The sequence below is a fragment of the Crocuta crocuta genome, unplaced genomic scaffold (genome assembly GCF_008692635.1).
Source record: "Crocuta crocuta isolate KB4526 unplaced genomic scaffold, BGI_CrCroc_1.0 scaffold36, whole genome shotgun sequence".
Taxonomy (NCBI): Eukaryota; Metazoa; Chordata; class Mammalia; order Carnivora; family Hyaenidae; genus Crocuta; species Crocuta crocuta.
In genome coordinates this window covers 12,393,489-12,414,036 of record NW_027532203.1, presented here as the reverse complement: position 1 = coordinate 12,414,036, position 20,548 = coordinate 12,393,489, and the positions used below count along the sequence as shown (strand labels likewise).

General features: G+C 37.6%; 1 protein-coding gene across 1 annotated transcript in view; it reads left to right on the top strand.

The window, feature by feature from the left end:
* Nucleotides 1–20,548, top strand: part of DCC (DCC netrin 1 receptor) — a 750,532-nt gene that overhangs the window by 657,698 nt on the left and 72,286 nt on the right. Inside the window, exons 22-23 of the mRNA XM_077777558.1 lie at nt 1,065–1,130; nt 19,054–19,216. Of these exons, the coding sequence (XP_077633684.1) occupies nt 1,065–1,130; nt 19,054–19,216 (229 nt within the window). The remainder of the gene's footprint in view (nt 1–1,064; nt 1,131–19,053; nt 19,217–20,548) is intronic.

Sequence of the window (20,548 nt, the reverse complement as noted above, 5' to 3'; positions counted from 1 at the left end):
GCAGGACTTGAAAGAAGAGAAATAAACTCTAAGCAATGTGAGAAAACATCCTATGTTATTGTAGCCAACTACCTCAGTTGGCTTCCTCTAAATCACCCACTGATTATAACTGCTTTCAGAAATAACTCTCTGAAGTGAATAAATGGAATATTAGCTGTATTCTCCTATGTGCTCACATATCAATTTAACTCCCGAATGTCTTCCTATAAATTGTCTACCTAATAGACATTCGAGAATTCAAAACCTATAAAAACTAATTACAGTCCTACAAATGTACCAATAGACAAAGGTATTACCTGTGGTGAAATATCATTCATGAAATTCAGATGATAGCACAATTCTGATTATTTCTGGCTCAATTCTCTTCACTACTGCTTTTACAACTGTTGCACCCCTACTGGAAAGCAGTGTTTGCAATAATGTGATGTTAAAGAAGCCTTCTTTCACCTTGCTGTGTTTCTAAGAAAAAATCAGAATAGGAATATGTGTTGTGTCATCACCCCATTCTTTACCCCCTTTCTAGTATCTCGTTCCCAGACACCTGCCTTGCACAAACCACAAGGACTACTCAAAACCCAGTTATAAGACAAAACACTCAGTCCCCTTGCAGAGTAACAATGATAATTTGCCACAAAGTCAAGTCAGATGGATGGACCTCTTGCACCATGAAAGAGGTGGGGTCTGCCTCTCTAGGAGCCATGACCAGCAAGCACCCTTTCTGTTCTGAGATGTTACATTGAGACTCAAACCACTGCTATACCTTCTGGAGACACTTTTACAAGAAGATTGGAAGAAAAAAAGAAAGAAAAGGGGGAGCAACTTTTCAGAGAATAATTGAATTTAGCTTGTTTAAAAGAGTCTATTTTCATGACAGATTTTTCTGACACATAGAAAATAACATTTTCTCACAAAGCATAATGGTATTAATAGTGTCAGACTTTCTTTGAAGTAGCCAAAATACCTTGTTCAATTGTTTGGGTGTTTTAAAATATTCATTTTTGTCTGTTTCATTATGTTTTCATGCTGTCTATCCACTAACATGCTTGTGTTTTCCCAATAAATAGGTCGTCATGGAGATGGAGGTTATTGGCCAGTTGATACTAATTTGATTGACAGAAGCACTCTCAATGGTAAGACTATCAATTAGATTCTATTGGATTAGTTATATTAATTAACTGTTTAATTCTAGAGCGGCTGAGGCAATTTTTTTACTTACTGAAAGTGTTATGAATCCCATAGGGTTTTAGTGGGGATAATAGAAGTATCCATTCTACCAGGAGATAATGTCAGTGAGAGTTGAATTCACAAAACAGTCAATTGAAAAATTCAAACATGGAAAACTTTATAAAGCATTCAGGGCTATTAATAATATAATATCTAGATTTTAAAGTGTTATATGTATTTCAAATATTTCCAGGAGTACCTGGGTGGCTCAGTCGGTTGAGTGTCTGACTTTGCCTGAGATTACGATCTCACGAAACATGAGTTTGAGCCCCACATCAGGCTTGCTGCTGTCAGCACAGAGCCTGCTTTAGATTCTCTGTCCCCATCTCTCCTGTCCTCTCCCATTCTCTCTCCCTCTCACATTAAAGAAATAAAGTAATAAAATGTCTTCAAAAACTTAATATTATTAGAAAAAGATGATCTCTAAGGAAGATTGAACTGAAACCCACTCAGTTTCCTAAACTGAAATCACTAGGACTTTCTCTTTGGAGAATTTACTCTTCAGAATCCTCTAGCAACTTACTGCTAATTTTTCTTCACACTCTAAAAATTAAACATTTATTTCTGCTCATCCTAATGGACCATTCACATATTTGAGGTTTGGCCAGACAGAAAAAGTATCTAGAACTACACAGAAGAAGCTGTTGGTGTTGGTGTTGGAGTTGTCTTCTAGGATCTTGTCCTCAGTTTTGCTGAAATAGAAACTTTGGGGGAATGGATTAATATTAGACAAACTTCTAAGGGACTGATGTATATATTATAAGTTCCTTTCATAGGTTTTTAAAAATGTGTTTAGTTTCTGTTGTTTGGTTTTCTTTGCTAAGAATATAGTTCACATATTCAAAATACAAATATGAAAACTTGTGTACTCATCAGCAAGGTTAAGATATAAAATATTCAACATATAATTGAAATCTTTTATATGATCTGCCTTATCACATGCTTCTCTACCATTTCCTCCATTCCTCATTGATGGAACCACTCTCCCAAATATGGTTTTTACCGTATAGATACATACCCCTAAACATTATAAAATTATTCTACATGTTTATCACTTTATAAAAATGGTATCATATGATATGTACCTTGTTGCACCTTGCATTCATCTTTAATTACTGGTTTTTATTTATTTTTTAATAGTTTATTGTCAAGTTGGTTTCCATATAACACCCAGTGTTCATCCCAACAAGTGCCCTCTATGCCCATCATAACTCTAATCTTCTCCCCACCGTCAGCCCTCATTTTGTTGTCAGCCTTCAAGAGTCTTTCATGGTTTGCCTCCCACCCTCTCCCAAATATTTTTCACCTTCTCCTCCCCCATGGAGCTCCGATAAGTTCCTCCTAATCCTCCTATACATGCAAACACGTGGTATCCGTCCCTTTCTGCCTAACTTATTTTGCTCAGCATAACACCCTCANGTGAGTTCCTTATAGGTTTTGGATACTAGCCCTTTATCTGATATGTTCTTTGCAACTATCTTTTCCTATTCCATCAATTACCAATTCGTTTTATGAATTGTTTGCTGTGCAGAAGCTTTTTATCTTGATGAGGTCCCAATANGAGTTTATTTTTGTGTATGGTGTGAGAAAATGATCTTGTTTCATTCTTCTGCATGTCGCTGTCCAGTTCTCCTAGCACCATCTGTTAAAGAGGCCGTCTTTTTTCCATTGGATACTCTTTCCTGCTTTGTCAAAGATTAGTTGGCCATACATTTTTGGGTCCAATTCTGAGTTCTCTATTCTATTCCACTGGTCTATGTGTCTGTTTTTGTGCCAATACTATACTGTCTTGATGATGACAGCTTTGTAGTAGAGGCTAAAGTCTGGGATAGTGATGCCTCCCGTTTTGGTTTTCTTCTTCAATATTACTTTGGCTATTCGGAGTCTTTTGTGGTTCCATACAAATTTTAGGATAGTTTGTTCTAGTTTTGAGAAGTATGCTGGTGCAGTGTTGGTTGGGATTGCATTGAACGTGTAGATTGCTTTCGGTAGTAATGATTTTAACAATATTTATTCTTCCAATCCATGAGCATGGAATGTTTTTCCATTTTTTTGTGTCTTCTTCAATTTCCTTCATAAGTTTTCTATAGTTTTCATCATACAGATCTCTTATATCCTTGATTAGGTTTATTCCTAGATATTTTATGGTTTTTTGTGCAATTGTGAATGGGATTAGTTTCTTGATTTCTCTTTCTGTTGCTTCATTGTTGGTGTATAAAAATGCAACCGATTTCTGTATGTTGATTTTGTACCCTGCAACTTGGCTGAATTCATGAATCAGTTCTAGTAGGCTTCTGGTGGAGTCTGTTGGGTTTTCCATGTAGAGTATCATGTCGTCTGCGAAGAGTGAAAGTTTGACTTCCTCTTTGCCAATTCTGATGCCTTTGATTTCCTTTTGTTGTCTGATGGCTGATGCTAGGACTTCCAGCACTATGTTAAACAACAGTGGTGAGAGTGGACATCCCTGTCGTGTTCCTGATCTCAGGGGGAAAGCTCTCAGTTTTTCCCCATTGAGGATGATGTTAGCTGAGGGCTTCTCATAGATGGCTTTTATGATGATAAGTAAGTTCCTTCTATCCTGATTTTCTCAAGGGCCTTTTTAAGAAGGGATGCTGTATTTTGTCAAATGCGTTTTCTGCATCTATAGACAGGATAATATGGGTTTTTATCTTTTCTTTTGTTGATGTGATGTATCACACTGATTGATTTGTGAATATTGAACCAGTCCTGTAACCCAGGAATGAATCCCACTTGATCTTGGTGGATAATTCTTTTTATGTGCTGTTGCATTAGATTTACAAGTATCTTGTTGAGGATGTTTGCATCCATATTCATCAAGGGTATTGGCCTGTAGGTCTCCTTTTTTGCCGGTTCTCTGTCTGGCTTGGGAATCAAAGTGATGCTGGCTTCATAAAATTAGTCCAGAAGTTTTCCTTCGATTTCTATTTTTTGGAATAGCTTGAGAAGAATGGGTATTAATTCTGTTTTAAATGTCTGGCAGAATTCCCCAGGGAAACCATCTGGTCCAGGAATTTTATTTGTTGGGAGATTTTTGATAACAGATTCAATTTCTTCACTAGTTATGGGTCTGTTCAGATTTTCTATCTCTTCCCATGTGAATTTTGGTAGTGAGTGTGTGTTTAAGAATTTGTCCATTTCTTCTAAGTTGTCCAGTTTGTTAACATATAATTTTTCAGTGGCTCCTGCGCTGATGAAGAAACCTTAGCAGAGGCTCCAGCAATACATTTAGTACTACAATCATTCTTTACAATCTTCTTGCTGGGTGCCTGGGTGGCTCAGTCAGTAAACATCTGAATTTGGCTCAGGTCACGATCTCACGGTTCCAGAGTTCAAGTTCCAGATCAGGAATGTTATCAATATATGCGACTAAAAGGATGACCAGACAGACCAGTTGACTGGGACTTCATGCCATCCAGAGCTCAGGAAGGAGCTAGGAGTCTGGAACCTTTGGGGTTGAGGGAGGCAATCCCCAGAAAGGCTGGAGAGGAGTTGCCCAGCTGAGGTGCGACCGGCTGCGGGCTCTGGGAAGGGCTCCTCTTGGCAGGTGGAATTGAAAGGCCTGGAGATTCGCAGGACTTCAGGAGCCGCCAGCCCAGCGNTAAATTTTAAAAAATAAAAAAAATTAAAAAAAAAAACATATAATTTTTCATAGTATTCCCTGATAATTTCTTGTATTTCTGAGGGGTTGGTTGTAATAAGTCCATGTTCATTAATGATTTTGTCTATTTGAGTGCTTTCTCTTCTTTTAGAGAAGCCTGGCTAGAGGTTTGTCAATTTTGTTTATTTTTTCAAAAAACCAACTCTTGGTTTCATTGATCTGTTCAACTGTGTTTTTCGGTTTTTATATTGTTTATTTCTGCCCTGATTTTTATTATTTCTCTTCTTCTACTGGGCTTGGGGTGCTCTTGTTGCTCTCCCTCTAGTTCCTTTAGGTGAGCTGTTAGATTTTGCACTTGCGCTTTTTCTAATTTCTTGAAATAGTCCTGGAGTGCAATGAACTTTCCTCTTAAGACGTCTTTGCCACATCCCATAGAGTTTGAATTGTTGTATTTTCATTTTCATTTGTTTCCAAATATTTTTAATTTCTTCTCAAATTGCCTGATTGGCCCATTTGTTCTTTAGTTTTTGGAGGTTTTCCAGACTTTTTCCTGTGGTTGATTTCAAATTTCATAGCATTGTGATCTGAAAGTGTGCATGGTATAATCTCAAGTCTTTTATATTTATTGAGCGCTGATTTATGTCCCAGTATGTGATCTATCTTGGAGAAGGTGCCATGCGCACTTGAGAAGAAAGTGAATTCCATGGCTTCAGGATGTAGAGTTCTAAATATATTTGTCAATTCCACCTAGTCCAATGTGTCATTCAAGTCCATTGTTACTTTAGTGTATTTCTGTCTAGTTGATCTATCCATTGCTGTAAGTGGAGTATTAAAGTCCCCTGCTATTAACACAATCTTATCCGTAAGATTGTTCCTGTTTGTGATTAATTGCTTTATGTATTTAGGTGCTTCCATATTCGGTGCATAGATATTTATAATTGTTAGCTCTTCCTGATGGATAGAACTTGTAATTATTATATTATGCCCTTCTTCATCCCTTGTTACTGCCTTAACTTTGACATCCAGTTTGTCTGATGTAAGTATAGCTACTCCAGCTTTCTTTTGACTTCCAGTAGCATGGTATATATTTCTCCATCCATTACTTTCAATCTGAAGTGGACCTCAGGTCTAAAGTGAGTTTCTTGTAGATAGCAAATAGATGGATTTTGGGTTTTTTTTAATCCATTCTGCTACCCTATGTCTTTTGATTGGGGCATTTAGCCCATTTACCTCCAGTGTTATTATTGAAAAATATGGGTTTAGAGTCATTGTGTCCTTTGTAGGATTCATGCTTGTGGTGGTCACTCTGATACCTTGCGTTCCTTGCAACACTTCCCTCAGAGAGTCCCCCTCAGGATTTCTTGTAGTACTGGTTTAGTGGTGACGAATTCATTCAATTTTTGTTTATTTGGAAAGACTTTTATCTCTCCTTCTATTCTAAATGACAGGCTTGCTGGATAGAGGATTCTTGGCGGCACATTTTTTTCTGTTCATCACATTGAAGATCTCCTGCCATTCCTTTCTGGCCTGCCAAGTCTCAGTAGATAGGTTTGTAACACTCTGATAGGTTTCCCTTTTATCCCTAGCTGCTTTCAGAATTCTCTCTTTGTCCTTATATTTTGCCAGTTTCACTATATGTCACGCAGAAGATCGATTCAAGTTACATCTGAGGGGAGTCCTATGTCTCTCTTGGATTTCAATGTTTGTTTCCTTCCCCAGATTGGGGAAGTTCTCTGTTATAATTTGTTCAAGAACTACTTCAGCGCCTTTCCCTCACTCTTCCTCTTTTGGAATTCCTATGATATAGATATTATTCTGTTTGATTGTATCACTGAGCCCTTGAACTCTCCTTTTGTGTTCCTGGATCAGTTTATCTCTCTTTTTCTCAGCTTCCTCTTTTTCTATAATTGCATCTTCTAAATCCCTTATTCTCCTTTCTGCCTCTTCAATCCGTGCATTGGATGCCTCCATTTTATTATGCACCTCATTTATAGCATTTTTTAATTCATCACAACCATTTTTAAGCTCCATAGTCTTTGTAGCAACAGTTTCTCTGATGTCTTCCATGCCTTTTTCAATCCCAGCAATTAATTTTATGACTATTGTTATAAATTCTTGTTCAGTTATGTTGCTTATAAATGTTTTGAGCAGTTCTTTGGCTGTCATTTCTTCCTGGAATTTCTTTAGAGAAGAGTTCTTCCATTTCATCATTTCAGTTAGCTTTCTATCTCTTGTTAGTTTTAAAAGCTTGTTATGCACTCTGCATCTGTGAGTGCTGCTGTACCAAAGAAGGCTCTTTGACTGTCCAGTACCTGTCCATTCAAGAAGTGTTCTTTGAATGGTGTCTCTTGGTCTCTCTTGTTGAGACCTTGGTTATTTTATTTCCCTACTCATAGTGGTATTTGGGACTCTCCATCATGTGTACTTTGGCTTGTTTCTTGAGGTAGCTCCTTTGGGTCCAATCTCCCTGTGTCATGGACATAGCCAAGGTGGGCCATGCTCTATAATCCAAGCCAAGCCTCGTTTCCAGATCTTAGTCTGCGTGCCCCATTGATATGACCCGAAATATAAACTCCCAAGCGAGTTCCTCTGAGCAGTTTCAAGCCTCTCACCTCCCGCCTGGGAATCAAGCGGAGCCAGAAGCACAGCGACACGGCTTCAGGCGCCTCTGCATCCCCTCCAGGTAGAGCTAGTGAGCAAGGAGCAGTTTCTCCCGGGGTCGCCTGGGACCAGTGCGTCCAGCCTAGGGTCAGCTGGACAGCAGGAAATCGGATCCCTCTGTGTCCTGAGCCAAGGTTTTTCTCTTCTCTAGGGACGGGGACAATTTCTTGAGCAGTTTCAGCCACTCTTTACCCCTCTACTCACTGTGGCTGCCCACAAAGGGGGCTCCCACCTCTCCCTCCGTGTCCCCGGTCCCAGCCCATTTTTATCTTCCCCAGTTCACACTCACACACCTATAAGGTTGTTTTCTCAGCGGATTTTGTCTCCTTTTCCTCCCAAACTCCTGGATTCTGTAAGGGTTCCTATAGCTTCAGGCCTTCTCCATTTGAGAGATGGGGTCATGTAAAATATATGGATATCTCTACTTTTCTGCCATCTTGCCTCTCCCACCCCTAATTTTGTTTTTAAGATTTATTTATGTGTTTACAAATACTCCTTCACTTATCTTTAATACTGTATAGTATTTTATTTTATTAAAATAACACAAAATGTTTATAAAACCATTTTAGCATGTTTTCATGAGAAATTTGATTACTGAATAGATAAATATCCATTTGGGTGGTCTTCTATTTAAAAATTCATATAGGTTGGAGTGCCTGCATGGCTCAGTCTCTTAAGCTTCTGGCTTCGGCTCAGGTCATGATCTCACAACTTGTGAGTTTGAGCTCCACATCAGTCTCTGTGCTGATGGCTCAGAGCCTGGAGGCTGCTTCAGATTCGGTCTCTCTCTCTCTCTGCCCCTCCCCCACTCATGCTCTGTCTGTCTCTCAACAATAAATAAACATTAAAAAAATTAATAAAAATAAAAATCCATATGGGAAGCCAAACTGCAATCTAAAAGTTGCTTGCTGAGTGAGAAATTGGAATAAGATGTTCAGTTAAGTGATTATTTCCTATTATAGGCAATAATACCTTAATGCATCTATTTTCTCAAAGAAGACATATATCTGCACAGTAGACCAGATGTTCCATTTAAAGGCTCAGTATCCCCTCCTCTGTCCAGTGGTAGATTCAGGAATGTGTATTTACCTGTTGACTCTTCTTTTCTAATGACCAGGCATACCCTCCTCTGCTATTAAAGCACTTTACTTAACCAGATAAGTATAAGTTCTTACATTTAAGCTTCCTAAACATATTCTAATCAGACTGTTTAGCTTATACCCAGTATGTTCTCTCTAGGTTGCTACAATCCTCATCACCTCCTATTGTCTTGTACACACATCCTCTTCCCACATTAAGTAGCATTATTGTCTCCTATAGGTATTTGAGGTTTAGACACCTGCTATAGCTGATGCCTGGCTCTGGTAGTTTCCAGACTGACAGACACACAAGGGAGAAATGAAGGAGCTCACAACAGGAATCTGAGAGGAAGGATGTGTTGGGACTGAAAACAGATGAAGGGCATGCTCCTTCAGTAGGTTTAGATAATGATGGTTCCCTTCCCCAAACTGTGCAAGTTTTATCAACTCATTTTTGTTTTTGCTTCAGAAAGAGTCAACAATATGCCAAACACACTTCATGCAGTCATACAATCATTTAGAAATGCTCCTAAGCCCTCACTGCGTGCAGCATGCTTGCTATGAACTATGCACACAGATTGAAAACTAGACCCCTCACAAGAGCAACAAATGAAGAGGGAGAATTACCCATGTAGACAAGGCAGAGGAATACACTCCTGGAAGATGAAAGAGAATGAGAAAAATCCCAGGGATGTGAGGAAGGGTAAAAGAAGGTCATCATTGAAATTGTGTGGGGAAACAACATTGTAGTGTTTTTTGCACTGAGATAGGTTCTAGGTTTAGAGTCCATGCCAAGAATTCATATTATCCCCTTTTTAGAGTTATCCTGCAGAGCTAATTTTCAGATATTATTTCTATAGGTTTCAAATTGGAATTCATCCACCACTAAGGGCAAGACTATCTATACTTACACAGGATAGTGTTTTTTGAAGAGACAGAGTACCAAGAAATTAAGAGAGAGTTGGAATGGTTAATTGAGAAGGAACAGTTATCCCTTCACCATTTGTACCCTCTAGTAAGCAGTGTTCATGTGTGTTAAAGGCGGAGCAAGTGTAAGCCACAAACATAGAACTATGCATTCTCTTAAACCACATGTTCTAAAATTCTAATTTTGGATAGAATTGTCAAGTTTAGCAAGTAAAAATACAGGAAGCCAGTACAATTTGAATCATTTCTAATTGCCTCAAAATATGAGATAGTGGAAAATATTGCAAGGAATTTCTATCTCAATGTACATATGGATCCCAAGGTGCACATGTATAGGCAACTACAAATAATTGAAATTTGACTGAGCCTTCTGTATTTTTAATTACTAAATATAGCAGTCCTAATTTCAGATAGAATTTAAAAGTTTGGTATTGACTATTTGAATTTGTACTTCAAAATACAGTGAGGTTTCTGAAGAGAAACCCCAGACCAAATTTGATGCTAACAAGTAAGTCAGCAAGAACTTTTCACAGGAGTCAGACCTCAGATGAAGAGAATGACAGTAATTAAGGAGAATGCATGTTATTCTATTCTCTTTCTCTTTTTTTATCATTTAAGATTCCTAGTCAGAAAAATAATTGCAATTAAATTTAGTCTGATACACATTATCTCACTAGAGAAAGTCATGAAGATAAAATAGAGGAACAATAGGCAGTGACTTTGCACCAGTTTAGATAGATCATTGCCCATCACCCCTTCTCAATTTTCTGCATCACTTAATGATGTTTTAGGTATTTCATGTTAAATGAATGGGATGAACAAAGCACCTCAGTCATTTCTAGAATCTTTACCAGAATAATGAATTATTGCAGGCTACTTGATTGAATTGATAACCTCTGACAGACATGGGTGGTGGAGGACAAACTCAATCTGTTTCCCATTCTATTTTGCTAACTGATAAATGGTGGTAAATATGTAATTTGACTTTAGCTTAGGTTATTACAAGGAAATCAGCAAAGGCATCTGAAAAACCCTACCTTTCTAATTAAAGTTCTGGTTAATATCCTATCCCTTAAGAAGGCTAATGTCTTATGCCTTAAGAAGGGTTATAATTTCCAATTCAATGTACAAATGAAATCTCAATTGATAAAACTCCAAACCCACACAACCTAGGCTGAATCAACAAAAAACACTTCAAAATCTGAGTTTTTGAGCCTCATATACAAGGAAAATTTCATATATCACCTCTTAGACTGACAGAATTATAGAGTTTTCCTATCTCTCTCTACACTTCCTGTATTCATCCTTCAAAGAATTATAATAGAATAATGGCTTATTGTCAAGATACTCAAGCTAGTTGCAAATAAATTTAGACCTCACTAATCACTTACTTTCTCTTACTGCATGCCACTCTTTTAAAAATGCACTCTTGGAATTCAAATAAAGAAAAACAAAGCTATAGTTTATGTTTACTCTTGCAGTTGGAAGCCCTTAATTAAATTGAGAAAACTGAAGAGGCTTCCTATATTATTTTCTGATGACAGGTAGAATCAAAGCTAATATGTACTGATATGGTAGTATTTTACTTTTATGGTGTTTTCAATTTTATGGTCCACATTCTTAAAGCAGGAAAATCTTCAACTTCTGAAAATGTGATTTTGTAGTTTATATTTGTATGAATAACAACAGTGAAAATCACTTCAATCCTGCTGTTCTCATTGGGAAAGATAAATTACCAATTTCTTTTTTGTTGATGGCTCTTCCTGTAATTTATAAAATTAGCAATTTTTGTTATGACATCTACAGTCCCTACAAATATGTGGTTGTATTGATCTCAACCTTTAAAAAGCAAATTAAGTTTGATAGGTTGATGCTTTAGTGAAATATTACTAACAATCCATATTATCCATTCTTAAATATTCAGATTCATATTAGGTGTTCTGTGAAACATGACTTATACTGTTTGTGTGGGAGAAAAGACCATGATTTGACCCTTACTCTTAAAAACTTTTGTTTTATTATTTTCAGAATGCAATAAGATTTTAACTAATCTAGATAAGGTGTACATAAAAGCTCTTCCATATTTGCATGAAATGATCAGTCTGAGGTTGGTGAGCTATTGTAAGCACTCAGCAAAGACACCTTAATGTCAAAGGAAAGGTCCAAAAATAAAAGGTTACATCATTCATAGAAAGGTAGGTGGAGTGGTCCAGGGTCTTCAGTTTTAGTCTATAAGAGGCTCTGCCTATCTGCCATCCAACCATTATCTACTGCAAATGATTTTAAAGATCCCAGACTAATCCTAACCCCCAGTTATTTGAACTACTTTGCCAAGGATTAGGACTGTGTGAATCAAGACACTTAAACTCTTGGGATCTTAATTTTTCATCTGAACATAGAAAATGTTAAAGTAGATCAAGATTCCTCTACCTCAGAACTATTGCCATTTGAGACTGGATAATTTTTGTTGTTGTTGTCGGTCTTGTCCTGTGCATCCCTGGCCTTTACACACTACATGCCAGGAGTATTTCCCCTCTACCATGTTTTAAGAACCAAAACTGCCTCTAGACTTTATCAAATTTCCCTTTAGGAAGCAACGTCTCCTCAGTTAAAAACCACTAATCTAGATCACCATTCCCCAAAGACTGTTCCAAGGTAAATGGGTCCCATGAGAAGCCCTAAGAAAAAGTGGTCCATGGTCAAATAAGTATTGGGAAGTTTGGTTGGCCACTCACTCCTTTTTTTGCCAGGTTCTCCCCTGCTACTTGAACACTAGAGGTGTTAGTCTTGAGAAAGCATCTCTGCTGACTCTTTGCTTTTGATTTAGTGACCTTGTCCACTCCCATATATGTGCCAACTCCCAAATTTATATTTTTAATACAGACCTTCTAGCTACCTCTTTGTAATTTATCATAAGATCTCAACCCTAACATAGTCAAGACTGAGTTTTTGTTTTTCCTTCTTTGGTCTTTCATCCTCTCCCTCATTTCAGACATAGGACAATCACTTAAGTCTAAACCTGATGCTTCCTTTTTATCTCCCCCATATGCAATATGCTTTGATTATTTACTTTCAGATTGTATTGTGCACCTGTTTACTTTGCTTGACTTCCATGGCCACCATGTCAGTTGAAGCTATCACTCTTTCTCACCTGGAGACAGTTAACATCTTCTTAGCTGGTCTCTCCATTTCCATCACCAACCCTTTCCTTCCTGAAAGCCCTTAAATGGTCTGTGATTGTTCTGAGGATAACTGAATGTGACCTACAAGCCTCTTGAATGAACTGGGTCTTGTTTCTCTTTCCAGCCTCGTTTTGTGCCATTTCCCTTTTGTTCCCAAAGTTCCAGACACATGATATTCTCTCAGTTCTCTTGTAAAGAAATAGGAGCTAACTCCTAGGATACTCCATGATTCTCCCTCAATGTTACATCTGTATTGAGGACTTTCATGACCTCCCTCTTCCTCCAAGGACTATTATGTTCTCATATTGCATCTTTCTATTGAACTCTACTTTTTAAAAATACCAAATATAGCTTTATTTTTATATTTATTTACTTCATGATCTGTTTAATACATCTTTTCCAGTAAGTTGTAACCTCCATGAGACCAACAGTCTGGCCTCTTTGAGGGGTGTGCAAGTGGGGGTACAATCACAATATTCTAATTTGATACCTACTTAGTTGTGTTCTTGGGAGGAGGCAAGCCTAGGATTCTCCTACTCAACTGCCTCCCCACAATACTCTAATTTGAAAACTGTTCTCAGACCAGACAATATATAAGAAGACAATGACACGCAAATTATTATGAAGCAATGTAAGCATGGCCCTATAAATACTTTTTAGTGACTCGATAGCCTTGCTTTTGCTCCTTCTCTGTTCTTCCAGGAAAAATAGCTCAGAAATGGAGTTTTCAGTACTTCCTTCTAAGAGGTATGGGTTGATCCCAGGTGAGAAATGACCCAGAAAAGGTACATGTTTTGGGAATTGAAAAGATAGGCCATTTAAAAAATATTGATTTTTTTCTTCTCTGTTCTAACTAGTTGGGCAGCCCTAAGGCTACATCACTACTGTATGTACCTCTTCATGGTTTTCTTTTTGCCTGCTTGAATCCTTTCATGAATTTTCTCTGCCAATCATTATCCCCTCAGCTTTACTGAGGTATAATATACAAATAACACTGTATGACTTTAGAGTGTACAGTGTGTTAATTTGCTACACTTATAGATGGTAAAACAATCACCACCATAGTATTAGCGGATACCCCCATCACATCACACAATTACCATTTAATTTTTGTAATGAGAAAATTTAAGATTTATAATCTATGCACCTTTCAAGCATATAGTACAGTATTATTAACCATAGTCACCAGGATGTACATTGTCACCCCTGAATTTATTCGTGTGATAACAGAGAATTTATACGTTTTGACCAACATCTCCCCAATTCCCCCAAACCCCAGTCTTGGTAGCGACCGTTCTACTACTCTCTGTTTCTATGACTTCAGCTTTTTCAGATTCCACATACAAGTGACATCATGCAGTATTTGTCTTTCTATCTCTGATTTATTTCATTAGTATAATGCCCTCAAGGTCCATCCATGTTTGGATTACAGCCTCATATCCCCAGCACCTAACTGTATCTTCAGTACATTTTTCTAGGATAATGGGGTGTATTCTTTACTATGCCTCCCCTATCTCTCCTATTAATTCACAGTTTACATTAGCATGTTCAAAATTCTAAGATTTGAGAAAAGAAATATGTTTTCCAACTTAATTGACCAAGGAACTTCCTCTCTACCCCATAATGCTGATTAATATTTCATTTTAGGGAACATTGGGCTAGATTATCTGTAAAATTTCTTCCAGCTGATTGACTATATAGCACTTTATTCCAGGGGGAGATGTTATGAAATATTCAGTGCCATAGGAATTTCTGCTCAAATTCAAAGACCTGTAAAATTATTGAGACATATGTTGGGCTCAAAGTGTTCTAATAAAAAAAAATTGTTATCAGGGAAGACTGCAATTGTAGGAAAGAAGTCCAGTCCCCAAGCCATCATTGGATCTGTTCTCTCCCAGGTACTATAAAAATTAAAGACATTATTATTTCATGAAACAAATTTTCCAACTAATACCTGAGACTTTAGGCCTATAAGGTTATGAAGTATATATTTATTTTTATTAAATGTAGTAGAAAAAGGATGAAACTTTTATTATAATCAAACATCATGAAAAAATGGATGGAATGCCCGTGATTTCTCAAAATTTAATTACCTTCTCACCAATTTTAATGAAACACATCTAGATCTTTGATTAATCAGACACAGGATACCCACACTATTATGGTAACACCAGGAACAGATATATTAGGACACTATATTTTTCTTTAATTTGGAAAGATCGCCTAGAATGAATTATATTGAACAATATGTTAATGTCTATTGAGCGCCAATCCTGTGTCAGGGCCTGTGGCCAGTGTGTTGCATCTGTTATCTCATGAAATAATTACAGTGTCCTGAAAGATATTTGCAAATCTCTGAATTACATCATATAGCTTCTGAAGCCCAAAATGTTGTACATGCCATCTCACCTCTTCCAGAGTCGGGATGTCTTTCAGAACTCTTAACTGTAGTGACCTAGATTGGTGAGCTCTAAAATTTTGGGAGCACCTGGGTGGCTCAGTCGTTAAGCATCTGACTTCAGCTCAGGTCATGATCTCACGGTTCGTGGGTTCAAGCCCTGTGACACGCTCTGTGCTGACAGCAAGCTCAGAGCCTGGAGCCTGTTTCAGATTCTGTCTCCCTCTCTCTCTGACTCTCCCCTGCTCATGCTATCTCTCTCTCTCTGTCTCTCTCTCTCTCTGTCTCTCTCTCTCTCAGAAATAAATAAAAACATTTTAAAAACTTAACTTCTAAAATAAATAAATGGAATAAAATTCTTCCTAATTTGGATCAGTCTTTTGCTGTGTTGAAATATATGGTTGATTGTCATTATTTGCAGATTGTTATTGTGAATTCACTGACTGCCAGAATTTTTTTTAACCACCCAAATCAATACCTGTAGTGCTTTTATGGTCATTTGTGGACATAGCAGAGCAGCCAAAAATTTGAGTAGCCCAAGGTTCATGAACTCAGCTGAAATGAACAAGGTGACCCTCCCCTTATTGTGTCAGCTCCCACAGTGTAAACAAGTGTCCTTTCTACAGTGTAGGTAGTGCCAATTTTTCAGTTTTGTGGGTAGTTTAGTGGTGGTTTGAGTGTTTAAAGTGGCCTTAAGTGTACTGCTAAAGTGCTGTTTACTGTTCCTACATGCAAAAGGCTATATGCTGTACCTTATGGAGAAAATGTGTGTATTAATTAAGCTTCACTCAAGCATGAGTTATAATGTTGTTGACTGTGAGTTCAATGTCAATGAATGAACATTATGTATTAAATAAAGTGTCTTTAAACAGAAACACATATAAAACAAGGTTATGTATTGACTGACAAAAATGTAACCATGGGCTCCCAGGAACCTAACACTGCATTGTCTCCAGCAGCAATACTTAGTATTCCTTCATTCAGTGTTTACAACAATGCTATAGAACAAATTACCACAAATAATGAGGGTCAACGATATCAGAAAATTCCATTTCACTTGACTTTCTTAACTGCCCATTTGATGTCAAATATTCTGATTGTTCAGCCTTTGAATTGAGAATGAGAAATTAATGAAAGACCTTGAATGTCAAGTTTCAAACTGATGGGAACTTTTATGAGGACGTCATAAAGGCCCGAAATCAAAGATTTATAATGGAAGTCCCCATGATCCCTAACTCTCTAAGGCAAATGGCATCGATATAATCTCACTAATGTTCAGCAGAGTCCAGAGTGATTACTTTCTGACTTGAAACATGATGTCTTTCTGGGTGGGGAGGAAAAAGAAATGAGTAGAAATTTGAAAAATTCTAGCTTACAAGGTTTTAAAAATGTTCATTAGGAATACTGCTCTGTATGAGTGAAACTGTTTGTCAGAAATGGTGAACTGTTAAATGTAAGTCATGTTAATAAAATCCGTGCTATCTCCAACTGTCTTCATTGTAAGCTCTCACATAAAAGGTTAATTTAGTCCAATCAATTAATTTATTAAGTACAGAAAGGGCATATTGAGATACTACTGTAAAATGACTTTTTAAATTAAAAAATTTAAAGTAAAAGTTTGATACAGAAAGTCCTGACCTTTTAATACTTGCCTCATTCCTTTGTAGTAAATGCAAAAATTACTTCAAGGAAATCTTATTTCTTTCACTTATAAGAGAATATTTAACAGAAAGTGCTATTTAAACACTTTTGATGAGTTCCTCCCCTGAGATTCAAGTTATATCAGAAGTGCTTAATATTTTTCCAAAAACAATGAATCAGCGATAATTTAAATTTATGTGACTCCCTTTCCAAAAAACTATGAGTCTTAGATAACTTGTCAAATGATAGTGCTTTGGTTTTGATTTTGATTTATTCCCTGTCAGGTGCTGAGATGGTTATTTTCTATGTATTTTCTTTAATTCTGAAAATATCTGTAAAAAATAAGTATCATATCCATTTTACAGACAAAGACACTGAGGGTGTTAAAGGCCTAAATATTTCACTCAGGAGGTATATAAAGCTAACATAGCTTGTTAAGAAGCACATTCAAACTTAGATCCAGGAAAATATCCAAACACATTGCTTTCTGTGACTTTTAAAATTAATTTATAAGTATATATTTTAAGTGTTTTTATTTATTTTTGAGAGAGAGACAGAGCACAAGCAGGGGAGTGGCAGAGAGAGAGGGAGACACAGAATCCAAAGCAGGGTCCGAGCTCTGAGCTGCCAACAGAGCCCGACTCCGGGCTGGAACCCATTGACTGTGAGATCATGACCTGAGCCGAAGTTGAATGCTTAACCAACTGAGCCAACTAGGGGCCCCTATATGTACATATTTTAAATGTTTATTTACAGTTGAGAGAGAGAGAGAGAGAGAGAGAATGAGGTGGGAAGGGGCAGAGAAAAGGGGACAAAGATCCAAAGTGGACTCTGTCTATCTTCAGAGAGCCCGATGTGGGGCTCAAATTCATGAACAGTGAGATCATGACCTGAGCTGAAGTCAGACAACTTAACTGAATGAGCCACCCAGGTGCCCCTCTTTTTTTTTTTTATGTCTATATTTGAGAGGGAGAGAGCAAATAGAATGGGAGAGGGGCAGAGAGAGAGGGGAGGACAGAAGATCCAAAGCTGACTCTGTGCTGATAGCAGAGAGCCCAATGTGAGGCTCAAACTCATGAACCATGAGATCACAACCTGACCCAAAGGCAGATACTCAACCAACTGAGCCACCCAGGCACCTCTTTAAATTAATTTATAAATGTGACTTCTATTGAATAACATGATGTAGAACATAATATTTCTAATTGATCACTGAACATTTAAAGAAAGCAGTTTAAGGTGTCATGAGCCATTCCTGTTTACATAAGCAAATTATAAAAAACTCTCTTGTTAGTCTGTTATTTTCACCTAAATATTGCCTACCATGAGGTACTACTGCAAGACAAGACAACATTCATATCAGGATTTTATGACACTCTTTTGAACCAAGTGACAGCTTTTAAGTGGAATTCATGCACTTTTAATAGGTTGAAAATTAAATGTAAAGTTAAAGCTTTATAGATAGCTTCCTAAAAAATGGAAATAAATTGTAAGGGATTGGAGTCAAATAGTTTGTCTTTAACACCATCAAATAAATAGTATTTTCTAATAAAGCATGGCCTCCTGTGGTTCTCATAACCCTGGAATACTCACAAAGTAACCTTCCTCCTTCCCCCACTTTCTACTCAATATGACAAGTTAATTCTTTTCTTTTAATGAGAAAGAATTTACATACTACAAATTCACCCTCTGAAAGTGCACCAAGTCAGTGGTTTTTAGTTACATCCACAAGGTTGTGCTGCCAGCACCACTATCTAATTCCAGAACATTTTCACCATCCCCAAAGGAGACCCTTTACGCATTTGCTGTCCTTCCCCATTCACTCCGCCCGTACAGTGGCAAACACATCTACATTCTGTCTCTACAGATTTGCCTATTCTGGATATTTTGTATAAGTGGAATCATACAATATTGATATTTTGTGTCTGGCTTCTTTCACTTAGAATAACATTTTTAAGGTACATGCATATCATAGCATGTATCAGCTCCTCATTCCTTTTTATGGTTGGGTAACATTCCACTGTATGGAGGCACCACATTTTGTTTATCCATTCTTCAGTCAATGGGCATTTGGGTCGTTTCCACTTTGGGCTCTTCTAAATAATGTCGCTAAGAGTGTTTCTGTACAAGATTTTGTGTGGACATATATTTAATTTTCTTGGGGGAGATAACATAGATCTTTCCTCTCATTTTTCATTGCTTTTCTTCCCCCAGCTTCAAGAATGCCCAGAACAATAGGAACTTTCACATCCTTAACAACTTGATAAATATTGAGCTGTCACTACCCCTAAATCTGATCTCCATTTGCCTGTCTTTTCCCAGAGCCACCCATTGGCCAGATGCACCCCCCACATGGCAGTGTCACTCCTCAAAAGAACAGCAACCTGCTTGTAATCATTGTGGTCACCGTTGGCGTCATCACAGTGCTGGTGGTAGTGATCGTGGCTGTGATTTGCACCCGGCGCTCTTCAGCCCAGCAGAGAAAGTAGGTAACCACTGGTTCCTAGGAGGAGAGAGGTCACTATTTGACCTATCACCTTCTTGAGTTATATTTTTGAGAAGTCTCTTCCTGTGTTCTTTTTTTTTTCATAATTTACCACATATTCCTTATCCTCTGACCTGAGCAAAACCTTGCCTTTGGTTCAGTTCAGGCCCATAACTTGAGTGAGTGAGGGTTAGACTTGCAGACTTAATAATAGAATCCACCTGGAGACCCACTTGGCATTTCTGCTTGACTTGACTACTCTGGTCCAGATCTTTCCTTTCAGATGAGCGCAGGTGTTCCTTTAGCAACATTTAGAAAATGGATTTCATCAGGTTCCAATTCATGGCCCTGTCTGTAATTATGTATAAGATATTGGAGATGTGTGTTCCTTTAAAAGTATTTATCAATTCTGGCATGGAGGCCTGTAGGAACTTAAATCAATGCTTGTTGCAAGAATGGCTACCAAACTCAATGTAGTTATAATACCGTGGAGTATTTAGTTTGGAGATAGAACTTAGGATAGAAGAGAGATCCTTGAAATTCACAATGTTTAGATTTCCCGACTGTGGTTGATTCTCAGAAATTCAACGTTTTGAGGGGTTTAAATTTTTTCCATATTATGCAATTCTACATTATAGCCCATGCAGATGATGATACATCAAAGTCAAAGTTTAGAATGGGAAGATGGTTTTAATTCAGTTTATCCCCTTCCAGCAACATCCATAACCAGCGTATTAACCTTGTGTCAGCCAATTGTGGGAATCAGCAATAATCTCCAGGTTATTCTCTGCCTCTCTAGCACTTTTCAGATCTGGCCTGATATGTCCCGTTCAGCTGTACTCTCTCAATGAATTGGCTCTAATAAGATCTTCCCTTGATTTTTTTCCCTCTGGCCTCAGGCATAATGCTGGCTCTGAAAGCCTGAGACACCGGGTCTATAAGGTAGCAGATTTGACAACTACATGCTACACACAGTTTCAGAGAAAGATTCTCTAACAAATCATTGTTTTTCCTCCCTTGCTAATACCTTAGTTTCTCTTTTTTAAAAATCCTATGACCCATTTGTTAATCTGTATTGTATCTTCCAACCTTTTGAAGAGAAGAATTTGAAATAGGATACAGGATGATGTACAAGCTAAAGAAAGTGACATAGGAGTATAGATGCAGTTTTTGTATTTATTTATGTGGCAGGACAAATTTTATATTTGGTTGCATGTATGAGTTTGGACTATCTTCAAGCTGGTGATAGCTGGTGTGCTAATTCATTGTGCTTAAACAAGAAGTCAGGCACACTGAGCTAAACTTACTCTTGTGTGAGCATTCTGGGAAATC